At 28.5% G+C, this 23,586-nt stretch overlaps 1 protein-coding gene across 1 annotated transcript; it reads left to right on the forward strand.

Moving 5' to 3' along the window:
• Window positions 1-18,844: 18,844 nt before the first annotated feature.
• LOC118039051 (nudix hydrolase 8) lies at window positions 18,845-23,261 on the forward strand. The gene is made up of 9 exons (XM_035045619.2): window positions 18,845-19,773; window positions 20,346-20,635; window positions 20,736-20,801; window positions 20,971-21,108; window positions 21,585-21,662; window positions 21,773-21,823; window positions 21,946-21,980; window positions 22,274-22,382; window positions 22,756-23,261. The coding sequence occupies exons 1-9, from the start codon at window positions 19,629-19,631 to the stop codon at window positions 22,960-22,962; spliced, it is 1,119 nt and encodes a 372-aa protein (XP_034901510.1). The 5' UTR covers window positions 18,845-19,628; the 3' UTR covers window positions 22,963-23,261.
• Window positions 23,262-23,586: the final 325 nt, after the last annotated feature.

The raw sequence follows: 23,586 nt of genomic DNA on the forward strand, positions 1-23,586 counted from the left end.
TCAATACTTGCATCATTCAAGGCGCAGGTGGCTATCATTTCAAAATTCAATGCTAATTTTTTATAGAAGATAATAAGCAGTTAGATCCTGTTTGAGAATTAATTTGATATTTGCATCAAAGATAATAAAAAAAAATGTTTAGAAATGATTGTGGTAATTTTTTAAAAATATATTTTATTTAAAAATATATTAAAATAATATTATTTTTATTTTTAAAAAATTATATTTGATATTAACGCATTAAAATATCTGAAAACATAAAAAATATTAATTTAAAATAAAAAAATAATATATTTTTAATTTTTTTTTAAAATATTTTTAAAACGTAAAAATAAATATGATCTAAATATAATTACCAACATGAAATGAATTCCTTCAAATTAAAATCTATTTTTTAATGCATCTTTTTATTATCTCAATAAAACATATTTTTTTAATTGTAAATATTTTTTTTAAAAAATAAAAAACTACCATGATAATAATGATTATTTAAAAAAATATATCAAATTAATTTTCAGTATTTTATATTTATTGAAGGGAAAAATAATGAATACAATTAAATCATGACAGATGTCTATTAAAAGGAGTTAAAAGAGCAAAAACTCTACTTTCATTAAATATTATCAAGCAATTGTTTTCATATTAAATATATAATAATTAAAAACTAAATTGTAAACATTCTAAAAAAAAAATCATAACATTATTTAAGAACTATAAAAAAATTAAACAACAACTCAAATATCAGCTATGACTATTTTTCTTGTAATTATCAAAGTGGTGATCAAAAAATCAAATCAAAGCTTTTTGGATTTAAAATTTATTTTAATATATTTTCACACAAAAAATTTAACAAACATCCTTAAAACATATATAAAAAACTAATTTATAAACTCAAGAAATTTAATATCCATTAAAAACCACATGATGAAACCAAAATCGATTTAATTTTTCTAGTAATATGAAAACTCAAAACACCTAAATGATCCTGATATCATAAAAACCACATCAAGTTTAGCATTTTCAGCTAATAAAATCGAACTAACTAATTATTTTTTCTATTCTTTATTTTTTCGACAAGTCTCTCTCTCTTCTCTTAAATTTAAGGGATGGAATGTGAATAAATTAAAATTTGAGATCAAGTCTCTCTCTGCTCTCTTCTACTCACCCATTTTCTTTGCCTACTCGTGACTTTCTTTCTTTCTCCTTCCACTCATCCACTCATATTTTAAAACTTTAAAACAGTGGTAATTGACTTTACATATTATTCTCGGGTTAATCTAACTCAACTTAAAAATCTGAAGTTATTTATGTTTTGAATTATTTCGGATTTTGAGTCAAAATATTTTGCATTTATTTATTACTCTATTTTTGACATATTTGAAGCGAGCTGACTGAGTAAGACCTGCTCTAAATCTAACATCTTTTGACTTGTTTTTCTACCAATTACACTGCGCACTCGTTTGAAATTACAAAGCGAGTGTTTGAAAAAAGCTTGAAGGTCAGATTTAGCTTTTTTAAAGGAGGGATCTAATATAACCTACCAATTCAAAATCTAAACTTTTGATCAAAGAAAAATTTTGACTTGATTTTAGAACAATCCTTTGATTCAAGTTAAAAATAGCCCAGAAAAACATATTTATAGTTTTTTTGAATCGAAGGTTGAGAACACAAATCAAATCAATTCCTAAAAATCATACCAAACGAAACCCTAATCTGTATACAACTTAAAAAAACAAACAAATTAGCCTTACAAGGTTGAGAATGGATCTCTTCTTAACTCCATACATTTAAGAACAAATATTTAAACATGTATAAGACAACGGTGCGGCTTTATTATTTGCACTGGCCCAGAAATTCCAAAGGTAGCAGGTACTTGCAAGTTGCACCGGTCAATGCATGGCGACGACTGTCATCTGGACATTTTGAACGTTGAAATATTCGTGCTGGGCACGTTTAAACCTAACATATTTCTCGATGGAACCCATCAAATGGAGCTCGACAAAGACTGCTGAGAAAACTGAGGGCTGGAAATAAGTTGGTGATCATGTCACAGAAGCAAGCACTACGTACTGGTGCTTACTGATGAGCGATGACCTGGTTGATGATCGTTGTGGCTGGGAATCGCAAGTCTACTTGTTTGACTCGATAGGAACAAATTATTTGTAGACGTATAAGACCGTGTGTTTGAGAGGTGCCTTTGCGTTTGAAGCCAAACCCAGATTTAATTCTTTCAGAACACAATTTATTGTGTACGGGAGACCACGTATATTTGAAAAAAAAATACAGGTTCGTGGAAAGCAACTCTTAATTGCTTTTTGCGGACCTGCAAAAGATATATTTAGAGCGTGTTTAGTATTGTGGTAACTGTTGTGGTTGTGATTTGAAAAAAATTATTTTATAAAAAATACTTTTAGTTGAGGTTGGTTTGAAAAAATAGGTGTTTAATTAAAACTGTAGTTGAAAATTAGATAAAATATTATCAGCTATAAAATTGATATTACTGTGCGAGTGAATTTAATTCACTCTATACTAGTTTTTGGAGAAAAAAATATTGTTCACATCGCGAATGAATTTAATTCTCTAAACTTTTTTTTTTTTGAAAAAAATAATAAAATTAACACAATTAAAAAAAAAAAAAAAAAAACTTCGGACAGTGCAAGTGAATTGCATTGTTCACGTGAACAGTGCAATTCACTCATGAACAGTGCAATGAATTGCACTATCCGCAGGTTTTTAATCCGCTACAGTGCATGCAAAGTTGGTTTTCATAGCTTTTCCTTTCTAGCATTTTAAACACAAAAAACAAATGGGTCCCATACATAGTAAAGTTATTCTTTTTATTACCAAACGGCTACGAGCTGCGTTTTATTTCCGCGTAGACAAACACCCTCTTGGTAGTGGATTACGCTTCTTGCTGCTCTACTAACCAGGTCAGCCAAGGTTTTTACACGGGCACAAAACCGGTCCTCATATTTTCTGAAATTATGTAAATTAATTTCAATAACCCAGAAAAGGCGAATATTTTGTATAAAATAAAGAGTCAAGTTCTTGGCTACAATCCCCGGCAGCATGATACGTGATTCTCCAGAGAGGATATGGTGAATGGATTTCGGACCCAGCTTCTTCCATCCATGGCCGAAAAGGATCCTTTATCAACTTCAGCCGAATTTAACTTCACGAAAAGGATCCACCGCATATTTCTACCCTAAAAGAGAAGAGTGTGTTTGGTATTGCGGTAACTGTTGTTGTTGTGATTTGAAAAAAATTATTTTATAAAAAGTATTTTTAGTTGAGGTTGATTTGAAAAAATAGATGTTTGGTTAAAATTGTGATTGAAATTGAGGTTGAACAAAAAGTAATTTAATGTGTTTGGTTAAGAATACTTTTGAAATTGAGGTTATAAAATAATTTAAATATATATATATATATATATATATTGATGGTTTTTAATTTAAATATTGTAGATTTAACTATTGATATTACATCATAAAATAAATAATACTTTATATAAAATATTTTTTTATTGTTCCATTAAAATATCTACAATTCTGCAAATGCTACGTCATCAAGTGATCTTTGTCTAATTTATGTAGTTTTATTGAATAATATTAAATACTAGTTTTTCGGATAAAATACAATTAAAATAATAAAAAATAATTTTTATTTTACTAAATCAAATCCATTTTAATATATTTTAAGTTTTGGACCGGAACCGGTTCGGCCGAAATAATATAGCGTGCTCACTGTTGACACGAACAGTGCAGCATGCTGCACTATTCACGTTGATTAATTGGCATGAACAGTGCAGCATGCTGCACTGTTCATGCTAATTAATGTGTGTGATGTGCAAAAGCATGCAGCAGAGAGGGAAAAACGTGACAGAAAGCATGTAATATCTGCTTCAACAAAACTATGTTTTCAACGCCGATAATGGTAGGGCCCACGTATAAAAATCACGGCTTCTTTCTTAACCAAATACTATGTTGTCACTGTTACATGTTAAACAGAGCCACAAACTCTTAGTCAAATGGACTCGAAGGAAGTCCACAATTTTTTCATTGAGCACTGAGTCGTGCTCTTAAATACTCTATGGTTATTTAGGTTTTTTTTTTTTTAATCTCAATGACATTGGATATTTTTAGTAAGTTTTTTTATAATGTTTTTTATTATTATTATTATCGTGCACAGTGTCATTTAAAAGTATTTTTTTCCTTGAATATATATTTAAATGAATTATTAAAAAAATCAATTTATTATTTTTTCAAGTGAAATATATATTTAAAAAGCATCCAAAAACAAAAGCTACTATCCTCATGAGTGTTGGGTGGTGTTTGTTTTTATGGTAGGTGTTTTTGAATTGTTTTAACGTGTAGTGTTAAAATAAATTTAAAAAATAAAAGAATTATTTTAATATATTTCTAAAAAACCACTTTTAAAAACAATAATTATAAAAATATCAAAAACTTAATTAGCACAGCCAAGGTGATGATTTTCTAATTTCCATTAGGAAAAATCCAACCTGTGAGACAATCCATATTGAGTCAAGGCTTTGCTATAAATCCAGCTCAAACGGGCTGCTAAAACAGCTTAACAGGCCTCTGATAATTAGTAGTGGATTACGCTTCTTGCTTCTCTACTAACCGGGTCACCCAAGGTTTTTACACGGGCACAAAACCGGTCCTCATATTTTCTGAAATTATGTAAATTAATTTCAAGTACCCAGAAAAGGCAAATATTTTGTATAAAATAAAGAGTTAAGTTCTTGGCTACAATCCAGAAAAGACGAAGGAAGTCCACAATTTTTTCATTGAGCACTGAGCCGTGCTCTTAAATGCTCAATGGTTATTTTGTTTTTTTATAATCTCAATGACATCGGATATTTCTGGTAAGTTTTTTTATAGTGTTTTTATTATTATTATTATTGTGGTGCACAGTGTCATTTAAAAGTATTTTTTAATATATAATAAAATAATTTTTTTAAAAAAAATTAGTACATTAAACTTATCAAAAAGTATTAAAAAAACATGAATTTATTATTTTTTCAAGTGAAATGTATATTTAAAATGCATCAAAAAACAAAAGCTACCGTCTTCTCAGACACTGACTAGTAGTAATAGCTTGTTTATGTATTAGCAAAGAAACTTAAATGTGTGGCTATTTTACTAAATAAAAATTTGCTATGTAGGTTTTCACATTTCATTGTAAATTGAAGCATTGATTTTATTATTATTTTTTTATTATCAAGCTTTTTTCTATACAACTTAGTAATTTTATAGCTAAATTGATGATCGATTGGTTCAAATTTGTAATGGAAGCACAAAATTAAAAACCAAGGGATCAAAATAAAAAACACAAGGAAACTAGATGGCAATTTTTAAATTAGCGCAAAAAGTTAACCATGGTCTCCCAACATTCCAATAAATACATTTACGATTCTCCTTAGTTTTTAAAAATTCACTTATGGACAAAAATTTTATTTTTTTTATTTACAATTCCTAAGTTTGAGAGAAGATAGAGGAATATATATAAAAAAAAATCATTAGTTGACATCAATTTCATTCAAACAAATCAATCTAGGTGTCAATTAGTTTTATTTGATGAGAATAGTTCTACTAGGATGTTATTTGGCCTTAAACTTAAACTTGTATAAGAAAATGAATCTGATTTATAAAGTTTTTTGAATTTAGATTAATTTTTCATTTTTGATTTTTTTATTGATTTCTAGATTATTTCAAGCTATAAATGGGATTATTTAGATCTCTATGGTGTTTTTATTAAACAAAAATGGGTTAAGAATGCATTTTTAGGTGTTGTTTGATTAAATAGCATTCAATTTTATGTTTATTTTCAAGAAAATTCATAGCATTTTTTCTATAATATTAGCGGTTATACTTTTTTTAACCTTTCAGGATGATTTTCTTATCTTAAATTTTATTTAGTGGCTTACTTGTACATGTCAAATTTGATTGTCGCATAGTTTGATAAAAATCTAAAAAAATTATGCAACCAATTTGGACCCATCATCCGATTCATGGATTTAATGGGTTAATCTAAGTTAACCTAATTCGATAAAAAATATTATTATTTTTATATATAAAAAGAAAAGGTTACAATGACATAATCTAAAATTTTTTTATCTTGACATCAAACTTGGTTTTAACTAAATCACTTTAAGTTAGCTTCTATCTGATTCAATTTAAAAATCAAACCAATTATGGGCCGAGTTGGAGGTCTTCAATTTAGCATGTAACGTCGAGCCATATTTGGTGATATTATGAAAAAAATTTCAATGGCGATGTATTGTTTTTATATTTTCTTAATGTATCTGTATCAACCCATTTGAGTCTATTATCCATTTCATTGGTTTGTCAAGTTAACCCGAGTCGATTTAGATTGATAAAAAGAATTGTCGTCTAAGTATGTGAGAATAAAATGATATTGTCTTGAATTTTTTTTTCTTGATATCAAACCGGGTTTTTTTTTTACATAGGATTGAAAGGTTTTAGATTTTATAAATTCTATCAACCACAATTTATTTTAATCCTGTTAACATTTCAAGTCAGAGAACTTTGTTGAAAATAATTTCCAAAAACATTTTAACCCTAAAAGTAATTATTACTCACTTTAAATTTTTTCCCTCAAATATACTCTTTAACCATGTTTTATAAAACAAATTAAGCAGGAACCACTAGCTAGTGATTAATTATTTCGAGGCAATCGTTGTGCAGGGTAAAGATATAGATTACCATGTAAATGCAGCAGCGCTTGTGGCTCGTCTTGCACCAAAAGCAAAGGTTTAAGATTTATTGCTCTCTCTGTCTTTTTTTCTTCTTCATTTTTCTCTGTATCTTATCTTTTCACAGATTATTTCATTAACTTTTCCTTTCCTTTACCTGTTCGTGTGATAAGTTTTACGTAATGGGAAATGGAAAGGGGAAGATGCTGCTGTATAAGAACCCAGAGATCATTCCTTCTGATGCTCGATTACTCGAAGGAGATCCTTTGAGAATTGGCCAGGTCCCAACAATTGCTGCTTGAACACCATTATTTAGATTTGTAGCATCATGATCTGATCTTGGAAACCCGTGGCTAGGTTCAAATGCTAATAGGAGACGAACCAGGAACTAGAAATGTATGCAAGTTAGAGAAAATATGTGAGAATTGTGCTCCTTTGCGTATAAAAAGTGCAGCTATCTAGAGTGTTCATACTGCAAACAAACCTCTGGCCCTGTCGCTCTGTTGGACTTCCATTAGAGATTCTACACAAAAGATTGACCTTTTGTCCATAGCTTGTTGAAATCAAGTTTCTGAAAGCAACAGTAGCTGGATAGTTTTTATTTCTTAAATAGTTGAATTTGTATTTTCTTTTAAACCAAAACTTGTTGGCTTACGTTCTTAATATCATGATAACGATTTCTATATATAATCATGACGATGGAGTGATTGTATGCGTCAAAATTACCGGAGGGGGGAAGAAATTGTCGATTGATTTATCTGATGAGTTTATTAATGAAGAACACGACGCCATGATGACAACTTGAGGCTGAGGGGGCGACGGCGAATTACCAGGTGCCTAATGCTAATAGATAACAGTTTTGCTTGGTAAGGCAAGCTGGGCCGTCTCATATTTGGACCTTTGACGTGGATGCAGTAAGAATATTCTTGATTTAAAATATATTAAAATAATATATTTTTTATATTTAAATTTTTTTTTGATATTAGTATATTAAAATAATTTTACAATGTATAAAAAAATTATTTTTTTTACTGAAGAAGGTTTGGGCAGCATTCTTAAACACTACCAGTTTGCAAAATCAAATAATTCTCTGAATTTTCGATATCAAAACAAAGCAGTAGAAGAAATCTCAAGACAACTCTTCGCTGCATCTTATCTTTAATCATATAAATATGTCGACCAGTGCCTGATTTTTACTAGCTAGGTATCTACCACGATGTTTATCTCATGATCATCATATGTCACATATGCAGTACATCTACTTTGTGTGAATAAATTTGGGAATGGTCGGTGATGGCAATTAAGAAAAAAAAATGCCCTGCTTAATTTTAAGCTATAAATTAACTAACTATTACTACTTCTCTACCCTTTTTTCCATTTCATTGTTATCATTATTTTTTTTTTTTGAGATATTTCAATTTTATTATTTTTTTTCTCAAATTCCTCATCAAAATTTTTTTTAACAATCATTCAAATTATCTTTGGATCATTCAAATTAACTAAATTATATAAAGGTAACTCTTATTATATTTTAATTTCAATTTTGGTCAAAATAAAAAGTCAAGTCAAAAGATATTTTATTAATCTTATTAGTTTTTATTAATTTTATCTTTTTTTACCGACTAAGCAAGTTGTCTTTGAACCAATCAAGTCGATTGGGTTATGTTGATGTAACTTTTACACAATTAAATTTTAAATCTAAATTAAACAAGAAATTGGGTCGAGAGTTTTTATATCAATTTCATAAAAAAAATTCATAATTTTATATTTAGATTTTTTTGTCGTTCGATCGGAATACATTTGAACTGACTAAGTCAATGATATCATGCCGGAACAACTCTCACATATTTAATTTTAAATCTAGATTGGACAAAGAGTCGGATCAAGATATTTTAATGTTTATATACTAAGGTTTGATAAAACTAAAAGTAATTTTTTATGACCTAGATATATTTTATTGTGTTAAAAAAAAGAGTTGATATAACACACATAGAAGCACAAGCATATAAGTAGTGCAATTCTAATTCAAATCAACTAACAAAAATGAACCAAATTCATGCTAAACATCTTTTTAATAGATTGATTTTGTTTTTAATCGATCTTAGATAAACTTATGGGCGTAGAAGCTAAAATCCTTTCAATATCATATCTTTAAAAACCCTTTGTGGAAAGAATTTAGTATCATATCTTTAACGAATGTGATAGACAAAGCTTGTTGAATTCCATTCATACCAACCCTATCTTGAGAATTTATACTAATGGAATGAAGAAAAGAAAATGGATGTTAATCCACATTTTGTAAGGATCGGAATTTAAATGCTTGACAACATGATGTGCTTTCTCTTCTTTTTTCTTTTCTTTTTTTTGCTGAAACTTGAGATAAAATGGACTGGTGAAAATTTCCATTTCTCTTTTTGGAGGGCACTTGGAGTGATAGATTTGTATTTTAAACATAAATTATATAAAATTATTACGTTGAAATAAAAAGAAAAGGAAAGACCATCCGTCATTATAATTACTAGAAGTTACGAAATCCCATCTCCTATCAATAACTTCTACTTGTATATCTTGATTTTTTTTTATTTTTTTTAGGATTTTTAAGAGTAATTTTATAGTGCTCGTTCAAATGATATTTTATTAGTTATTTTTAGAGTATATTTTTTAAAAATAGATTAGATATAAATAAAAGACATAAATCTTATATGAATATATTTTTATTATTTTTATTGGTCATAGATCTTTTTCTTTTCTACTCGTGTTGGCTTTTAAAAAAATTTAAAAATAATTAGTACAATATTATTAACTCTTTAATATCATAAAATATCTCCATTCTTACATATGTTGACAAAATCTATTGGCGACTCCTCAAAGTTGTTAGCGTCGTTGGTAAATGTATTCTTCAACATGGTTTTTTTTAAGTTTTAATTTTTAATACATACAAATAGATATTACTTGCAAGTTATATGCGATTCGCTACTGGCCAGATTAAATTTCTTTTTCCTCTAAAAAATATCTTAGAATTTATTAACATAATATAAAAAATACTTATGAACTCAGACTTCGCTGCATATATTTAATAATGTAAATTGAAAAATATGTTAAAAAAATTGTTAATGTTAACAAAAAAAAAAATTAAGTCAGGAGGGATACTAAGACGATTCAAAACCATCATGGAATACTTTGTTTGGTCAACAGACAATCCTGCATATATTATCTGAAGGGTGCTGAAGCCTTCCACATATCCTAGTATTATCAATGTATTTTTTAGTAAAAAAAATAATTAATGAACTTAGACTAAGTCATAAGAGATGCCAATATAATTCAAAAGTCATTGTAAAACGTGACATTTGATCAATAAAAAAACCTGCACACATTATTTTAAAGGCATAAGAGTTGCTGACACTCTTACGTGTGAAACATTCTTAAAAGTCATTTTTTTTTAATATTATTTATATTTATTTAATTATAAATTTTCCTAAACTAACTTGAAAATAACAAAAAAATACTAAAAAAATATCTAAATGCCCTTGAACACAAGCCATGGAAATTTAAATTTTCAAAGGTATTTATGTTATTTTAATGTGTTTAAGAAACTAAAAATACAAAAACACCTCTGAAAATAAATTTTAAAAAAATTAAGAATAAAGGTAACGTAGTTATTTACTCAAAGGGCATTTATGTTATTTTAATATGCGTAAAAAAATTAAAAATATAAAATATACCTGGAAATAAATTTTAGAAAATTTGAGTATAATGGTAATGTAGTTATTTACTTTTCATCATAAATGCAAAAAAAACCTATTTATCCCTTAACGACTAATGAATTCCTATAAATAAGATCATATTGCCTTGCTAGCTTGTTTTGAGTGGGGAAAAATAATTTTAAATTGGATGAACGATATTTTTTTATGCTTTTTATATTTTTTTTTGTTTATAATCAAATTCATAATATAGTGATTGTGTTTGGGGACGGCCCGTTAGCTACAGCAAGAATGGATAAGATCATAGCTGTCTTTATTTTATTATTATTATTATCTTGAATGAAAGTACCCGCCTTCAGATTGTGACTTTATGTTCTCCTTGTTTCTATTCCTCTAGCAATGGCCCATCACGTGTGTGGTTCTTTTCTGTTTTTCTTTTTTCGACAATTGCGTTCCGCTTCTACTTCAATTCTATATTTCTATCGAATATGGGTCCATTATGAAAACCTGCTGTGAGAGGAGTGTTTGGATTCTTGAAAATGTTGTTTTTTAAAAAAAAATTTATTTAAAAAATATATTAAAATAATATATTTTTAATTTTTTTTTAAATATCAACACATTAAAATAATCTAAAAAGTAATAATTTAAAATAAAAAATCTATTTTAAAAAAAAACTCTTCCAATCACAACACCAACCACCCACAAAAATGGTAAAAAAAAGAAATGGATGAAGCCAAGCAATAAAATGCTTGAAACATTAAACATCGCTTTCTTTATAGAAAAAAATAAATCTAAACACTATTTAATTGTAGTTTAATTTATAGTGTTGTTGAACCAAAAGTGATAAAACTAATGAAATTATTTGGCATTGTTTTGACAGAGCATTAATTAAAATTGGCTTGAGTTTTTCATGGAGTCGGAGGCACAGGGTACTAGCTTGGGCCTCGGGCCTCCCTCGCTAATTGCCCATGTATAAGAATTTTCGACATAATTTTTTTAAATAAATAAATAAAAACCTAATCCGGCACGATGGGGTTGCCAGTACCAATCAAATCGTCTGTGTTCGTGTTTTGTCTCGTAGTTACGTGGACATGAGTAGATGACCACCACATAATAATAGGATTAGGATTAATTATAAGAAAAGTTAAATCACGAGGAGAAATTACTGTGGTTTTTCTTTTAAAATACTGTTGATTATTATAGTGTTTTATATATATATATATATATATATATATATATATATATATATATGTGTGTGGTTATTTTATTATGATTTTTTTAAAAATTATTTTTACTGATTTTACTTTTTAATATTGAGATGGTAGAGAATTTAACTTTATAATTTTTTTTTTCTTTTTATTTTGTCTTTTTATGAGATTAGTATGATTTACGGGTTTATCGAGGTAACCCAGGTTATCTCAGTTTATGGATGTCATGTGTTCATTTTAATTGAACTTGACTTTTTATAGTCTATTTTTTTATATATTTTTTAGAAAATAGTTCAAGAGAAAAAAATATTATTGAAACTTATGGAGTAACAAAAATTAAAGCATGCGAGGGAAACTACTGTTCACCCAACACTCATTGCACCATGAATTATAAACGTAATTCACAGTGATTTGCTTTTTTTAAAAAAAAAATTATAATGATTTTTTTTCAAATTTATTTTTGACGATTTCATCTTTTTAAATTAAGATTATTAAGAATTTAGCTTTGTAATTTACTTCTTTTTATTTTACATTTATATGAGGTTAACATAATTTATAGGTTTGCCAAGGTAACTCAGGTTGTCCTGTTTTACGAGTTTGGTGAGTTATTTTTTTTTTAATTGAACTTCAATTTTTTTATAATCTATTTTTTTTTATATAAAAAAAAGTTTTAGAAAAAAATCATATTATTAAACTTTATAAAGTAAAAAAAATTAAAGGGTGTGAGTAAACCATTGTTCACTCACACATATTACACTGTGAATGGCAATAGTAATCTATAGTATTTTTTTTTTAAGCTTTTTGAAATTTTTTTATGATTTTTTGTTTCAAATTTGTTTTTATCAATTTCATCTTTTAATATTGCGATGGTTGAGAATTTGGTTTTATAATTTATTTATTTTTATTTTACATTTCTATAAGGTTGGCATGGTTTGTGAGTTTGCTAGAATAACTCAAGTTGCGCTGGCTCATGAGTTTGGTGTGGTGTTTTTTTTTTTTTTTTTTTTTTTTCATTGAGCTTAACTTTTTTATCTTCTATTTTTTTCTCATAAAATTAAAAAAAAATAGTTTCGGAAAAAAGTTATGTTATTAAACTTTATAAAGTCTATGAACCTATTTACATATTTGGCTGGTTAACTTGGTTCGCGGGTTTGACATATTTAACTTTTTTTAATTATATTTTTTTTTTCATCATTAGATATTGAGTTAATTGAGAATTTAATTTTATAATTAGTTTTATTTTGACTTTTATGAGATTATCATGATCTAATATAACATCTCGGTATTGAGGTGGTATTTGATTTCACAATCATCTATTTTTGTTATCATATAATTAAATAAAAAATAGATTAAAAAAATAACAAATTATAATCTTAGTGGAGTCCATAACTCAGTTCATAGGTATGACATACTAGCCCGACTTACCTGATTTACAGGTTCGACAAGTTTACTCACCGATATGATATGATTTTTCTATTTTTGATCTTTTAATTTTTTTAATTTTTTTTTATTTCATCATTTAATATTTGATTGGTTAGGAAATGAACTACATTATTGATTTTTGTTGCTTTCGAGAGATAATTGTCTCAAATAAGTGTCTATTTTTAGGTTGATACTCAAATTTATGAACATATGTTTTTATCATATAATTAAATAAAAAAAACTATAAAAAAAGTTATTAAACTCAATAGAGTCTATGACTTGGGTCGTATAGCGGCGAGGTTGATCTAGTACGTCATTATCTCAATATGTTTTTAAAAAATCATTATCTTGAAGTTTTTTTAAAAGTTAAGTTATGTTTTTTTTAATTATCAAGGTTCTTTTTGGACCTATGAAATTGAGCGAATTAAGTCGAGTTAGTTTTCACATGATTTAATTAAAAACTTGAGTTAGACGAAAAGTTAGGCTTGGGAGGTTTCAAAATTAACCTACTTAGTCAGGTTTAATAACACAATTAAAAAAATTCTTCATGCACTTAATATATTTTTTTTACTTTTTTTTTAAATAATCTAAACTGGTGGAGCACGACCAATATACTAGTTAATTCTACAATTTGTGGGAATAAAATATAAACATCTAAAATTCAGTTTTGTATCATTTTATGTTTTCAGAAACTAAAAAAATTAATTTTATTTTTATGGTTTTTTGAAAACCATTTCTTATAGAACAATACTAGCTATCCCTTTTTTTTTCCTTTCAAAAAATGACGTTCATGTGTCGCAAATGCATTTAATGAAAAAAGAAAAATCTATAACTTAAGTTATAGACTGACTAGGTTAAATACATTAGTTATATTTTAATTAAATGATAAAAAATAAACAATAACAATAAATGAGTTAACTTTAAAAAAAAAAGGAATTCTCAATAACCCTTGATTTTTTTTTTTTCAAAAGAGATAAAAGATGGAGCTCAATCCCCTAGCTATTAAAGATGAAATGATAAAATTGGATGAAAAAAAAACCTAAAAAAATTAGCTTAAGTCAACCCATGTTAGCATGATAAACCTCATAATTAGAGTTGAGTCAACCCAAGTTATCCTGTCAAACTTGCAGTTCATATCATAAGATCGAGATAACTTTGATAGAAAAAAAAAATAAAAAAAATTACAAAGCCTATTTTTCTTTAAAAAAAAAAAAAATCAATGTCAAATAATGAAAGCATATAAGAAAATTAGAAAAAAAAAATGTGGGTGATATTTTATTTTCTATACCTTGTCAAAAGTAAAAATAAAAATATTATTTTAAAGTATTTTTAAGCGAAAAATACTTTGAAAAACAATCACCATCACAATTCCAAACACTATCAAAATATTTAACCACCCAAGCTCTTATTTATTGACATTTAACACACTTAAATTATGTATACACACCATTAAGTTTATAAACTCAAACTATCATACTTCAATAATGATCCTGATCAACTAGTTGAACAGTGATTATATATATAACGAGATAATCTTGTCATTCCTTTCACTTTGTCGATCCCGAGACGGTCAATCTTCATTTCCTCTTTAAAAAACTCTCACATTGCCTCGTCTAAGATCTTTGACTTCCCTTTGCTATGCTGAGTTCTGGGAAGAAAAGCTGCTTGAGCAGTATATACAAAGAAGATGGTTGAAACCTTTTCTTCCAGGCTCGTTGAAAAACACAAATATTTAATCTGTCAATCTCTTTAATCTTTGATATTCATCACATTTAAACTCTGTATACAAGGCCCTGGTATTTATAAAAAGATTATATAAGTCAAACTTTCATAATCTAATAAGAATTTTAATTAAATAGTTAAATAACCATTCTAAACACAAATCCTTTTTATCTAAGAAACTTTTTCATCCTCATAATATTAAGTATAGCAATAATAATGATAACGGTGAAGATAAAAAAAAACAATAAAAACAAATGTTGTAATAAATAAAAAAACCCACCTTTGAATTATTTTTAAAAATTTGTTTAGCTTTTGAATTATTTCTAGGAAAAAATAAATAATGACAATCGAACCAACCAAACGTGTTTGATATATTTTTTTCAGAATACAAAAAAGAGCTTACAATGATATTCACCATAGAAAATATCAAGGAAATAAAATTCAAATATATGTAAAGTACAAAAAATGCTATTTTTTAGATTGAATGCTTCAAATACTAATAGATTTCTGATCTGGTAGTCTTGAACTTACCTATACTTACAAGAAGTAACGAATTTCGACTTTCTATGTGGAGAATCTGAGTTTTAAAAAATGACCTCATGTAAGAAGAGGTTAAAGTAACTCTTGAAATTTGTGGCGTGGTCAATTCAATCCTTTTAATTATTAACTTTAGCCTCCTAACTGCACTAACGACTTAAATTGTAGGAATTCTTTTTATTTATTTTAAAAACAATGTCAAATTAATGTTTTTTATATAAAAAATGTTAAAACGATGATGTTTATTGACTTAACAAAAACGACTTTTTTTTAATATTTTAAAAACAATATTAAATTAATGTTTTTTATATAAAAAAATATTAAAATGATGATATTTTGTATTCATCAGGTTTAAATTGAGTTAACCCAGTTAAATTCATAATCAATATTATTAATCAAACTAAATTTATAATCTATATCATAAACCAAGTTAGGTTTAATAATATCACTTTCTATAATATATATTTTATTTAAATAAATGCTTATAAAAATAAAAAAATAAAAAATTATTAAGATGATGTATTATTATTTTTTCGAAATTATATTTTTTCATTCACGTTAATTTTTTTTATTTTGACAACAAAAGTTGTTTTTTTAACAACAACATCGTTAATTGAATAGAAAACAATGACAGAACTTGTTTTTTTTTTTTTTTTTTTGAAGAAGAAGAAACAATGTCCTTTTGAGATAAAAAGGAAAAGGTGTCTATTTTTAATAAAAATAAATAAATTTTTTCAATCACACTTCTTCTTTTTTTAACTTTTAATGAAAACATGTTTATTTTTTTTTACGAGGAGCTTCAGGCGGAAACTCAATGACATATTTCCAGTAGTGAATTATTTTTTATGTGAAAACTTATTATAATTATGAAAACAAGGTTTAATTAAAAAAAATTATGAATTCATCATTTCTTCACAACTACATGAAAAAAAATAAAAGCAATAAATTTTAAAAAAATATATGTATAAAAATTTAAAATAAAAAATCAAGGAAAACAATATTTCACCCTCATTCAATATTAATGAGGAAATTATTAAAAACAAATTGAACCAATACATAATTATTTGGTAAAAAAAATCAATAATATGTTATTGTAAAAAAATCATAATATTCTTAAAAATAGTGACATAATATTTTAATTAGGAGCACATTTCTCAATAAAAAGCAAACAATTAAAATAAAGGTCAATCTCAACCGTTTGAAATAAGTAGAAAAAAAGAAGCATTTCTCCCATTTAAACTCTATTTTTTAATCAATGCATCCCTTGATTGCTCTATCAAAGATATGTTTTTTTTAATTGCAAACAATTTTTTATAAACAAAAACTATCATGATCTTAAAACAAGTTTTAAAATAATATCTTAATATTTTGCATGTGATTGATGGAAAAAATAAAATAAATAATAAAAAATAATATAATAAAATCATGTCAAGAATATATGTAAAAAATTTAAAATATTTTTTAATTGAATATTCTTGAGATATTTTTATTTATTTCATATTAGACACATAATAATTGAAAAAAAAAAGAGATAACATTTCCATTAAAACCTATAATATTATTTAATATTTTGCCTTTTTAGGCCAGGTTTAGGTTCATGTACAATGAAAAAAAAAAGAAAAAAGAAAAAGACATTGAATTTTCATTTCATTGTTAAATTCGGTCCTCAAAATCAATTATTTTTAACTAATATAATCGATTATTTCAACGTCTAAGCACTTTTTTTTTATTTTTAAAGAATCTCATGTCAAACTAGTAAAAATAAATCATCAAGTTAATCTCAAATAAACTTAAAATATTTCCATAATATGCTTTAAGTTACTAATATAATTAAAAAAGCAAAAAAAAATGTTTTTTTATTTTTTTTATTAACATGGGTGTTCGGGTCAGTTTGCGTATACCTTGAATAATTCAACGAGCTCTGAAGTTAACGACCATATAAGTCTCTAGTAATCATCATATTAGCAACCACATGGTTCGGATCTCAACCATAAAAAACACAAACCTTATGATACCAAGCTTTTATAACTACACCACTTACTAGATAATTAAATGTCTATTTTTTTTTATTCTTATATAATCAGGAGTATGAAAGTAATTTTAGGCCCCGTTTGTTTGCTGGAAAGTAGTTTTTTTTTGGAAAGTGAATTCCGAGAAAGTTTTTTCTGATATTTGGTAATGTAATGAAAAATAAGTTGGAAAACACTTTTAAGTGTTTGGTTATGTTATGGAAAATGAGCTGGAAAACAACTTATTAATATTTTATTTTTCTCAAATTTATTAAAATAATGAGGAACAAATCTTACAAATTAAAGAGTTGAATGAGAATAAAATTGAAAAAAAAAAATAATTTCATAAATTATATCAAATAAAATAAATAATAATCAAAATAATAGAGATCAAATCTAAAAAATTAGAAAAAAAATGAAAGATGAAGTAATTAAAATAATAATAATCAATATTTCATAAATTATTTCAAATAAAATAAGTAACAATCAAAAGAATGAGGACCAAATTTGATAGATAAAAAAATTTCAATAAAAAAATGATAAGAAAAAAAGCAAATAACAATGATAAAAAATAAGGATCAAAGTTAATATAAAAATAAATTTTTAAGAGATGAAATTGAAAAATAAATATTTAAAATAAAATATATATAGTAATTAAAAGTTTGAGGATCAAATTTGATATAATCAATAAATAATGAGCATTTCTAAATTTTTCACAACTTCCGGAAAATGTTTTTTCTTTCAAATTTTTCAAAAAAACATTTTTCCTGAAAACCAAGCCAAATTTTTCTTTTACTGTAAAGTGTTTTTCATTGACCAACTTTCCTAATAACAAACAAATACAAAAAAGTTTAGGAAAATGATTTTCCGGAAACCACTTTTCGGAAAATAAATACAGCTAAAAGAGAAAACACTTTTCTGAAAATCAAGTTAAATTTTTCTTTGACTGAAAAGTATTTTCTATTGACCGAAAAGTGTTTTCTGTTAACTAAAAAGTATTTTTTATTAATAAAAAAAGTATTTTTTATTAATTAATTTTTTTAATAATAAATAAACAAAAAAATTTAAAAAATAGTTTTATTTGAAAATTACGTTTCGGCAACAAAGGCATTAATTATTTCTAATGATTCTTGGCAAGGTGACAAATCAGATGGGGCCCTGCAAGCCAAGGAGGACGTAGTTTTAACTCTGTATTGGTTTGGTAATCGGTTGGTACACACAGCATCTTTCTCAAATCCCTCAGCTAATCCGGATATTGCATAAAAAGAAATCACGTGCTGTAATGCTGTCCACGTATTTCCCAACTAAACAATTAACTCTACATCCCTCCCACGCATTCACATCTGTAGTATGTTTCACGTTCCGAATATCAGAGAAAAAAGCAATCACAAGTACTTGTGAAAAATCCTGGGGAAAAAAATTGAGTATAAAATCTTCATTTATTGTCCATTAATTAGAGTCCCGAATCTTTTTTTTTTTTTTTTTTTAATATATATATTTCCAAATGATATTTTCCAGTGAAGTATCATGATGTTGAAATTAAGAATATCCGAATGACATTATTCAAAAAAACCATCAAATTTCATTATGATTTCTTCGAACAATGCCAGTACTTCTGTGCTATGTATTAGTGTTGCATCTCTCCATCTTTATCCATGTTGTCTGTAAATCACCACAAGCAGATCTATCTGTGCTTCTTCCTAGTAAGAATATGCTTTGCAATCCATGACAACATATGCTCTGCTTAGCCACCCTTCACATTCCGAAAGGCGCGTTTGACAAAAATATCTCATTTCTAAACACACCCCCTCCTCTTCCATGACCAGCTACTTCGATTTCTTCTTTTGTTTTCTTCACTAGTTGCGAAATGAATTGGAGATTTTTTGCAAGAGCTGATGCTTTCATGCCTTGCCAGATGCCTGTTTTGTCATTGTCATTTACACATACACCACCCATTTTACACCACATGTTAAGCAGGATTTCAGCTTTACGTTAATCTTGGCTTTTTCTACCATATACTATCAAGTTAAGCACGGATTTTGACACCAAATCAGAGTTTTACCACACTACTTTCTTTTGGGTGAGAGTCTGGTACTTAATTGTCAAGAAGACAAGAATTGAGCATGGTCATGCGAGCTACTGTTGACTCCGAATGACGAAGAACCCCATAATATTTTCTTGTTAGGATCTTAAGATTTTATTCAAAAAAATTACCTTGGAATTTATAGAGAGAGTTTGATTGCTTTGACTAGCGAGGTTGTGGTTAGTTGGGATTTTAGTTGTATTGTCATTAATGACTCAATTGAAGTTTTTCGATTTCAAATCAGCATCCCTGTCTGAGAAAGCAGCTCTCATGGGAAGGGCAGGATCAAGCCCGTTTTCGAGTCTCGGGCATTCAGTTGGTGTTAGATTTTCTCAAGAGCTCAGTTCTTGCAGAGGTAAGTGGGGAAGATGACGAATCGTTGGTATTAGCTCTAGAAGAACATGTAGTGCTGTTAGATTCCTATATTCTTGTCTATGTTCCATGATGTTTTTGGCAATCGATCAATTCGTTTTGTTTATGTATCAGAAAGTTCAGGTATCATGCTCTGAGCCATTATGTTTTCCTTTGAATTTCCTTTTGTGTGTTTACTGAGGTTGGTCTGCTTTTTTGCTACCTGATGCTTAAACATAATTATAAATGGAAATCGAGTCTCAATTCTTTAACTTACAGCCCGTGCCGGCCAGAAGCAAGCCCCCACTAAACAAAAAAATAAACAAAGATTGTTAAAGATTTTACTTGTCAAATATTCATAAAAAAAATAAAAATAAAATATTTCTTAAACATTTTGAAAGTTTCAATTTATAATTTTGTTCAAGACACCTTCACCTTAAGCCGGCTCTGCTCACAGCATGTACTAATTTGCTTTCTAATTTGGCATAGTTGGTGATTCAGCATTTCATCAATAGAGAGGAAATTTTTTCTCATTAAAAATGAGCTAATGAGTGTTTTGCTTCCATGGCTTCTTAGGTGCAGGAGTATTTACGAAGGCATCTTATCCGAGCAATTCAAATGGTACATATACGTCAAAGAGGGCTATTAGCTCAGTTGACAAAGAAAAAATTGCAGCGGAGAATTACTTCTATCAGATTAATGGAACAAGTGTTTCTAGTTCAAGCCTGTTTTCCAGAAATGTGAAAGCACTTGATGCCTGCGATGATGAGTATGGGGGAGTTGTTGTCGATCCAGATAGGCTACCGGTTAATCCAGATGCCTTTGCTTCAATGCTCCGTTTTTCTCTCTCTCATTGGAAAATGAAGGTGATTTTCGACAACGCTTGAACAACTCCTATGTGGCTGAAATTATGTCTTCCCTATGTTGGTCACCAAATTGACTTCCAACTATTTCATCTTTCTGCAGGGAAAGAAGGGAATTTGGCTTAAGTTGCCCCTGGAACGATCAGAGCTTGTTCCAGTTGCTGTGAAGGTAACTTATTATGCTCGAACTTAACCATTACTGAATTGTTTCATTTCCCTGGCTTCAACCATCTGCACTTCAAACAAGTTCATCAAATGACTCAAGAAATGGTGAAGAATGTTGTGTCCTTCAATCTTTTCGCAAGACATAGAATCTGAGTGGATGAGTTGATTTACAGGAAGGTTTCCAGTATCACCACGCAGAACGAGGATATGTGATGTTGACTTACTGGATTCCTGAAGGACCTTGTATGCTTCCCACCAATGCAACACATCAAGTAGGTGTTGGGGGATTTGTGATCAATGACAAAAACGAGGTATGATTATTGAGGATAAGAGATGTTTCTAAGCTTCCCTCATAACTAAAATTGACAAATTTAGGACGCTCAGTCTTTCCTTAGCCGCCATCTGCCTTAGGTTCCTGCGTATCCAAATAATGTTTTATTTTGAATGACAGAGGAGTTTTTGGTTGAAATGGGTACACTTTTCTAGTGTGTTTTTTCATTTAGCCTGCTGTTTACATCTAGAATATGAGAGCTCCCCACCCCTCCCAACCAAATTTAACACAAGAGAAATGAAGTCAGTCAAGCACCTTGGTTGTTTAAATCTGTGAACTGTCTTAACTGCTGATCACCTTATTGGGGGTCACAAAGGAATTATTAAGGCTCTGTATCTTGAAAACAGAGGAGCCTAAATATCCAGTGATAATTTAGACCACCAGTAGTCCTTCAGCATTAGAACGGACTCGGATACATGTATGTTTTTTTTAGAGTTCTTTGCCAATCAATTGCAGGTTCTTGTAGTTCAAGAGAAATTCTATGCTCCATCATTTGCTGATCTTTGGAAAATACCGACTGGTTTTATTCTCGAGGTACGTAATTTGATCTTCAACTAAGGAATCAGTTACTTATGAAAACCTCAAATGAAAGAACAGCCTCAATATGTTTTTTTTAAAATCTCGATTGTTATATAATGTTTCAGTCAGAAGAGATTTACTCTGGAGCTGTAAGAGAAGTCAAGGAGGAAACTGGTGTAAGAATCTTGTTCTTCTTTTGTTTACAATAATACTTCGCAACTTACATCAGCTTAATAAATTTACATTGCATGATCAAGCCTTGCCAATCATGTTAGCTGAGTTTTTGTTTATTTTGCAGGTTGATACTGAGTTTGTGGAAGTTATAGCATTCAGGTAACAACTATTGGCATTGCCTTCACCTTTTTTCCTCCCATGCCAATAATCATGCACTGAACAGTTCAGGAAATGTGAAAATGATCCCTTTCTTTCCAGTGCAAAGGAAAAAAAAAAAAAACCTGTGATCTTCACGTGATTAATTTCTAATGGAAGCATCACAGGCTCATAATCATGTATATTTAGCTATGAAGATGCCATGCCCAATGAAACCTTCTAGAAATTACAGAGTACATGCACGTACGCGCTTTTCCGAACACACTGTCTAATGTCTTCTTCAATTCCAATTTCAGGCATGCTCACAATTTGGCTTTCGACAAGTCAGATTTGTTCTTTGTTTGTATGCTGAAACCCTTGTCATCCCAGATAAAGGTTGATGATCTTGAAATCCAAGCAGCCAAAGTAAGTGCCTGACCTTACTGACGTGTGCAATTTAGCTTCACATTATTCATTCTTGCATAAATAATTGCAAAAATCTTGGAAAAGAATTCCTTTACCTGTTCTAAGTTATAATTCAATCCACATAAGCTATGGTTTACTTGTCCCGTGCATCACCAACTTTCTGATTGGCCTGAAGATGATTCTTTATAATCACACAGTGCTAGCTTGTTCTTAATTTTAGCTGGGAAAACTTCTGCAGGATCGTAAATCTACTCTCATGATTGTTTTTTTTTCAATCCAAATGCAAAAATAAGATTGCATATTGGGATCAGTTGACACTGACTACAGACTAATCTCTAAATCTCCCTTATTATCTTGTGCTTTCATCCTGCAGTGGATGCCCCTTGTTGAGTTCGTGGCGCAGCCGCTAATCCAAGAAGATGGCATGTTCAAGAAGATCATTGACATTTGCATTGCCCGTCTAGGGAAACATTACTGTGGACTGTTACCTCATCAAGTAGTTTCCAAATTTGATGGCAGGCCTTCCTGCCTGTACTACAACGTAATCGACGCTCAAGATGTCAACTGCAGAGGCAATTGAAGCCATCCAAGCACCATTTCACAATCTCAACATCCCTCGCCTGTTGTTTCCTGGAATGCGTCTGGTGTTTTCCCCTTTGAAGAACGCGACGATAGCAACAACAGTGCAAGCATACGAGGCTTGACAAGCTAAAGACCAAGTAAATACATCTTCTTCTTGAAGAATGCGGTTCTTGTAAATGAGTGACGGTGCCAATTCTTCTGTTACTACTTATTACTCCAATTGATTTTACATATTTCTTCCGGAGGTGACTAGTTTGTTCGTTGTGGCATTAATATTACAAGCTGCCTTCGTATCCATTGTGATTTCCTGCTAATCAAACTGCGCATTGTTCTATGTAAACGACGAAGTCTAATGAAGGTGACGTGGAAAACGTATGCGATATGTTTAGACAAAGGTAAAGCTCGAGAGCGTCAAACCAATTTTTGGTTGGTTCGACAGTCCTAGCTGTACAGGAGGGGTCAATTAAAACTCTCAAATTAGACCTAGAATATCCATTTTTATGGTTTTAATTATTTTTTTAGTTAATTTTAAATTTTAATTACTTTTTCTATACTTAGTCTTGAATTCTTTTGGCTAGATCGGAAAGAAATAATTTTAACAAGGTTTCTAGACAAGAAAAGA

This window comes from Populus alba, chromosome 1, assembly GCF_005239225.2.
Source record: "Populus alba chromosome 1, ASM523922v2, whole genome shotgun sequence".
Classification (NCBI taxonomy): domain Eukaryota; kingdom Viridiplantae; phylum Streptophyta; class Magnoliopsida; order Malpighiales; family Salicaceae; genus Populus; species Populus alba.

Coding starts and splice junctions, on each gene's coding strand:
- LOC118039051 (XM_035045619.2), top strand. CDS start 19,629: ATGACTCAATTGAAGTTTTTCGATTTCAAATCAGCATCCCTGTCTGAG. Junction 21,663..21,772: donor CGACTGGTTTTATTCTCGAG/GTACGTAATTTG, acceptor ATAATGTTTCAG/TCAGAAGAGATTTACTCTGG. Junction 21,981..22,273: donor GTGGAAGTTATAGCATTCAG/GTAACAACTATT, acceptor TTCCAATTTCAG/GCATGCTCACAATTTGGCTT.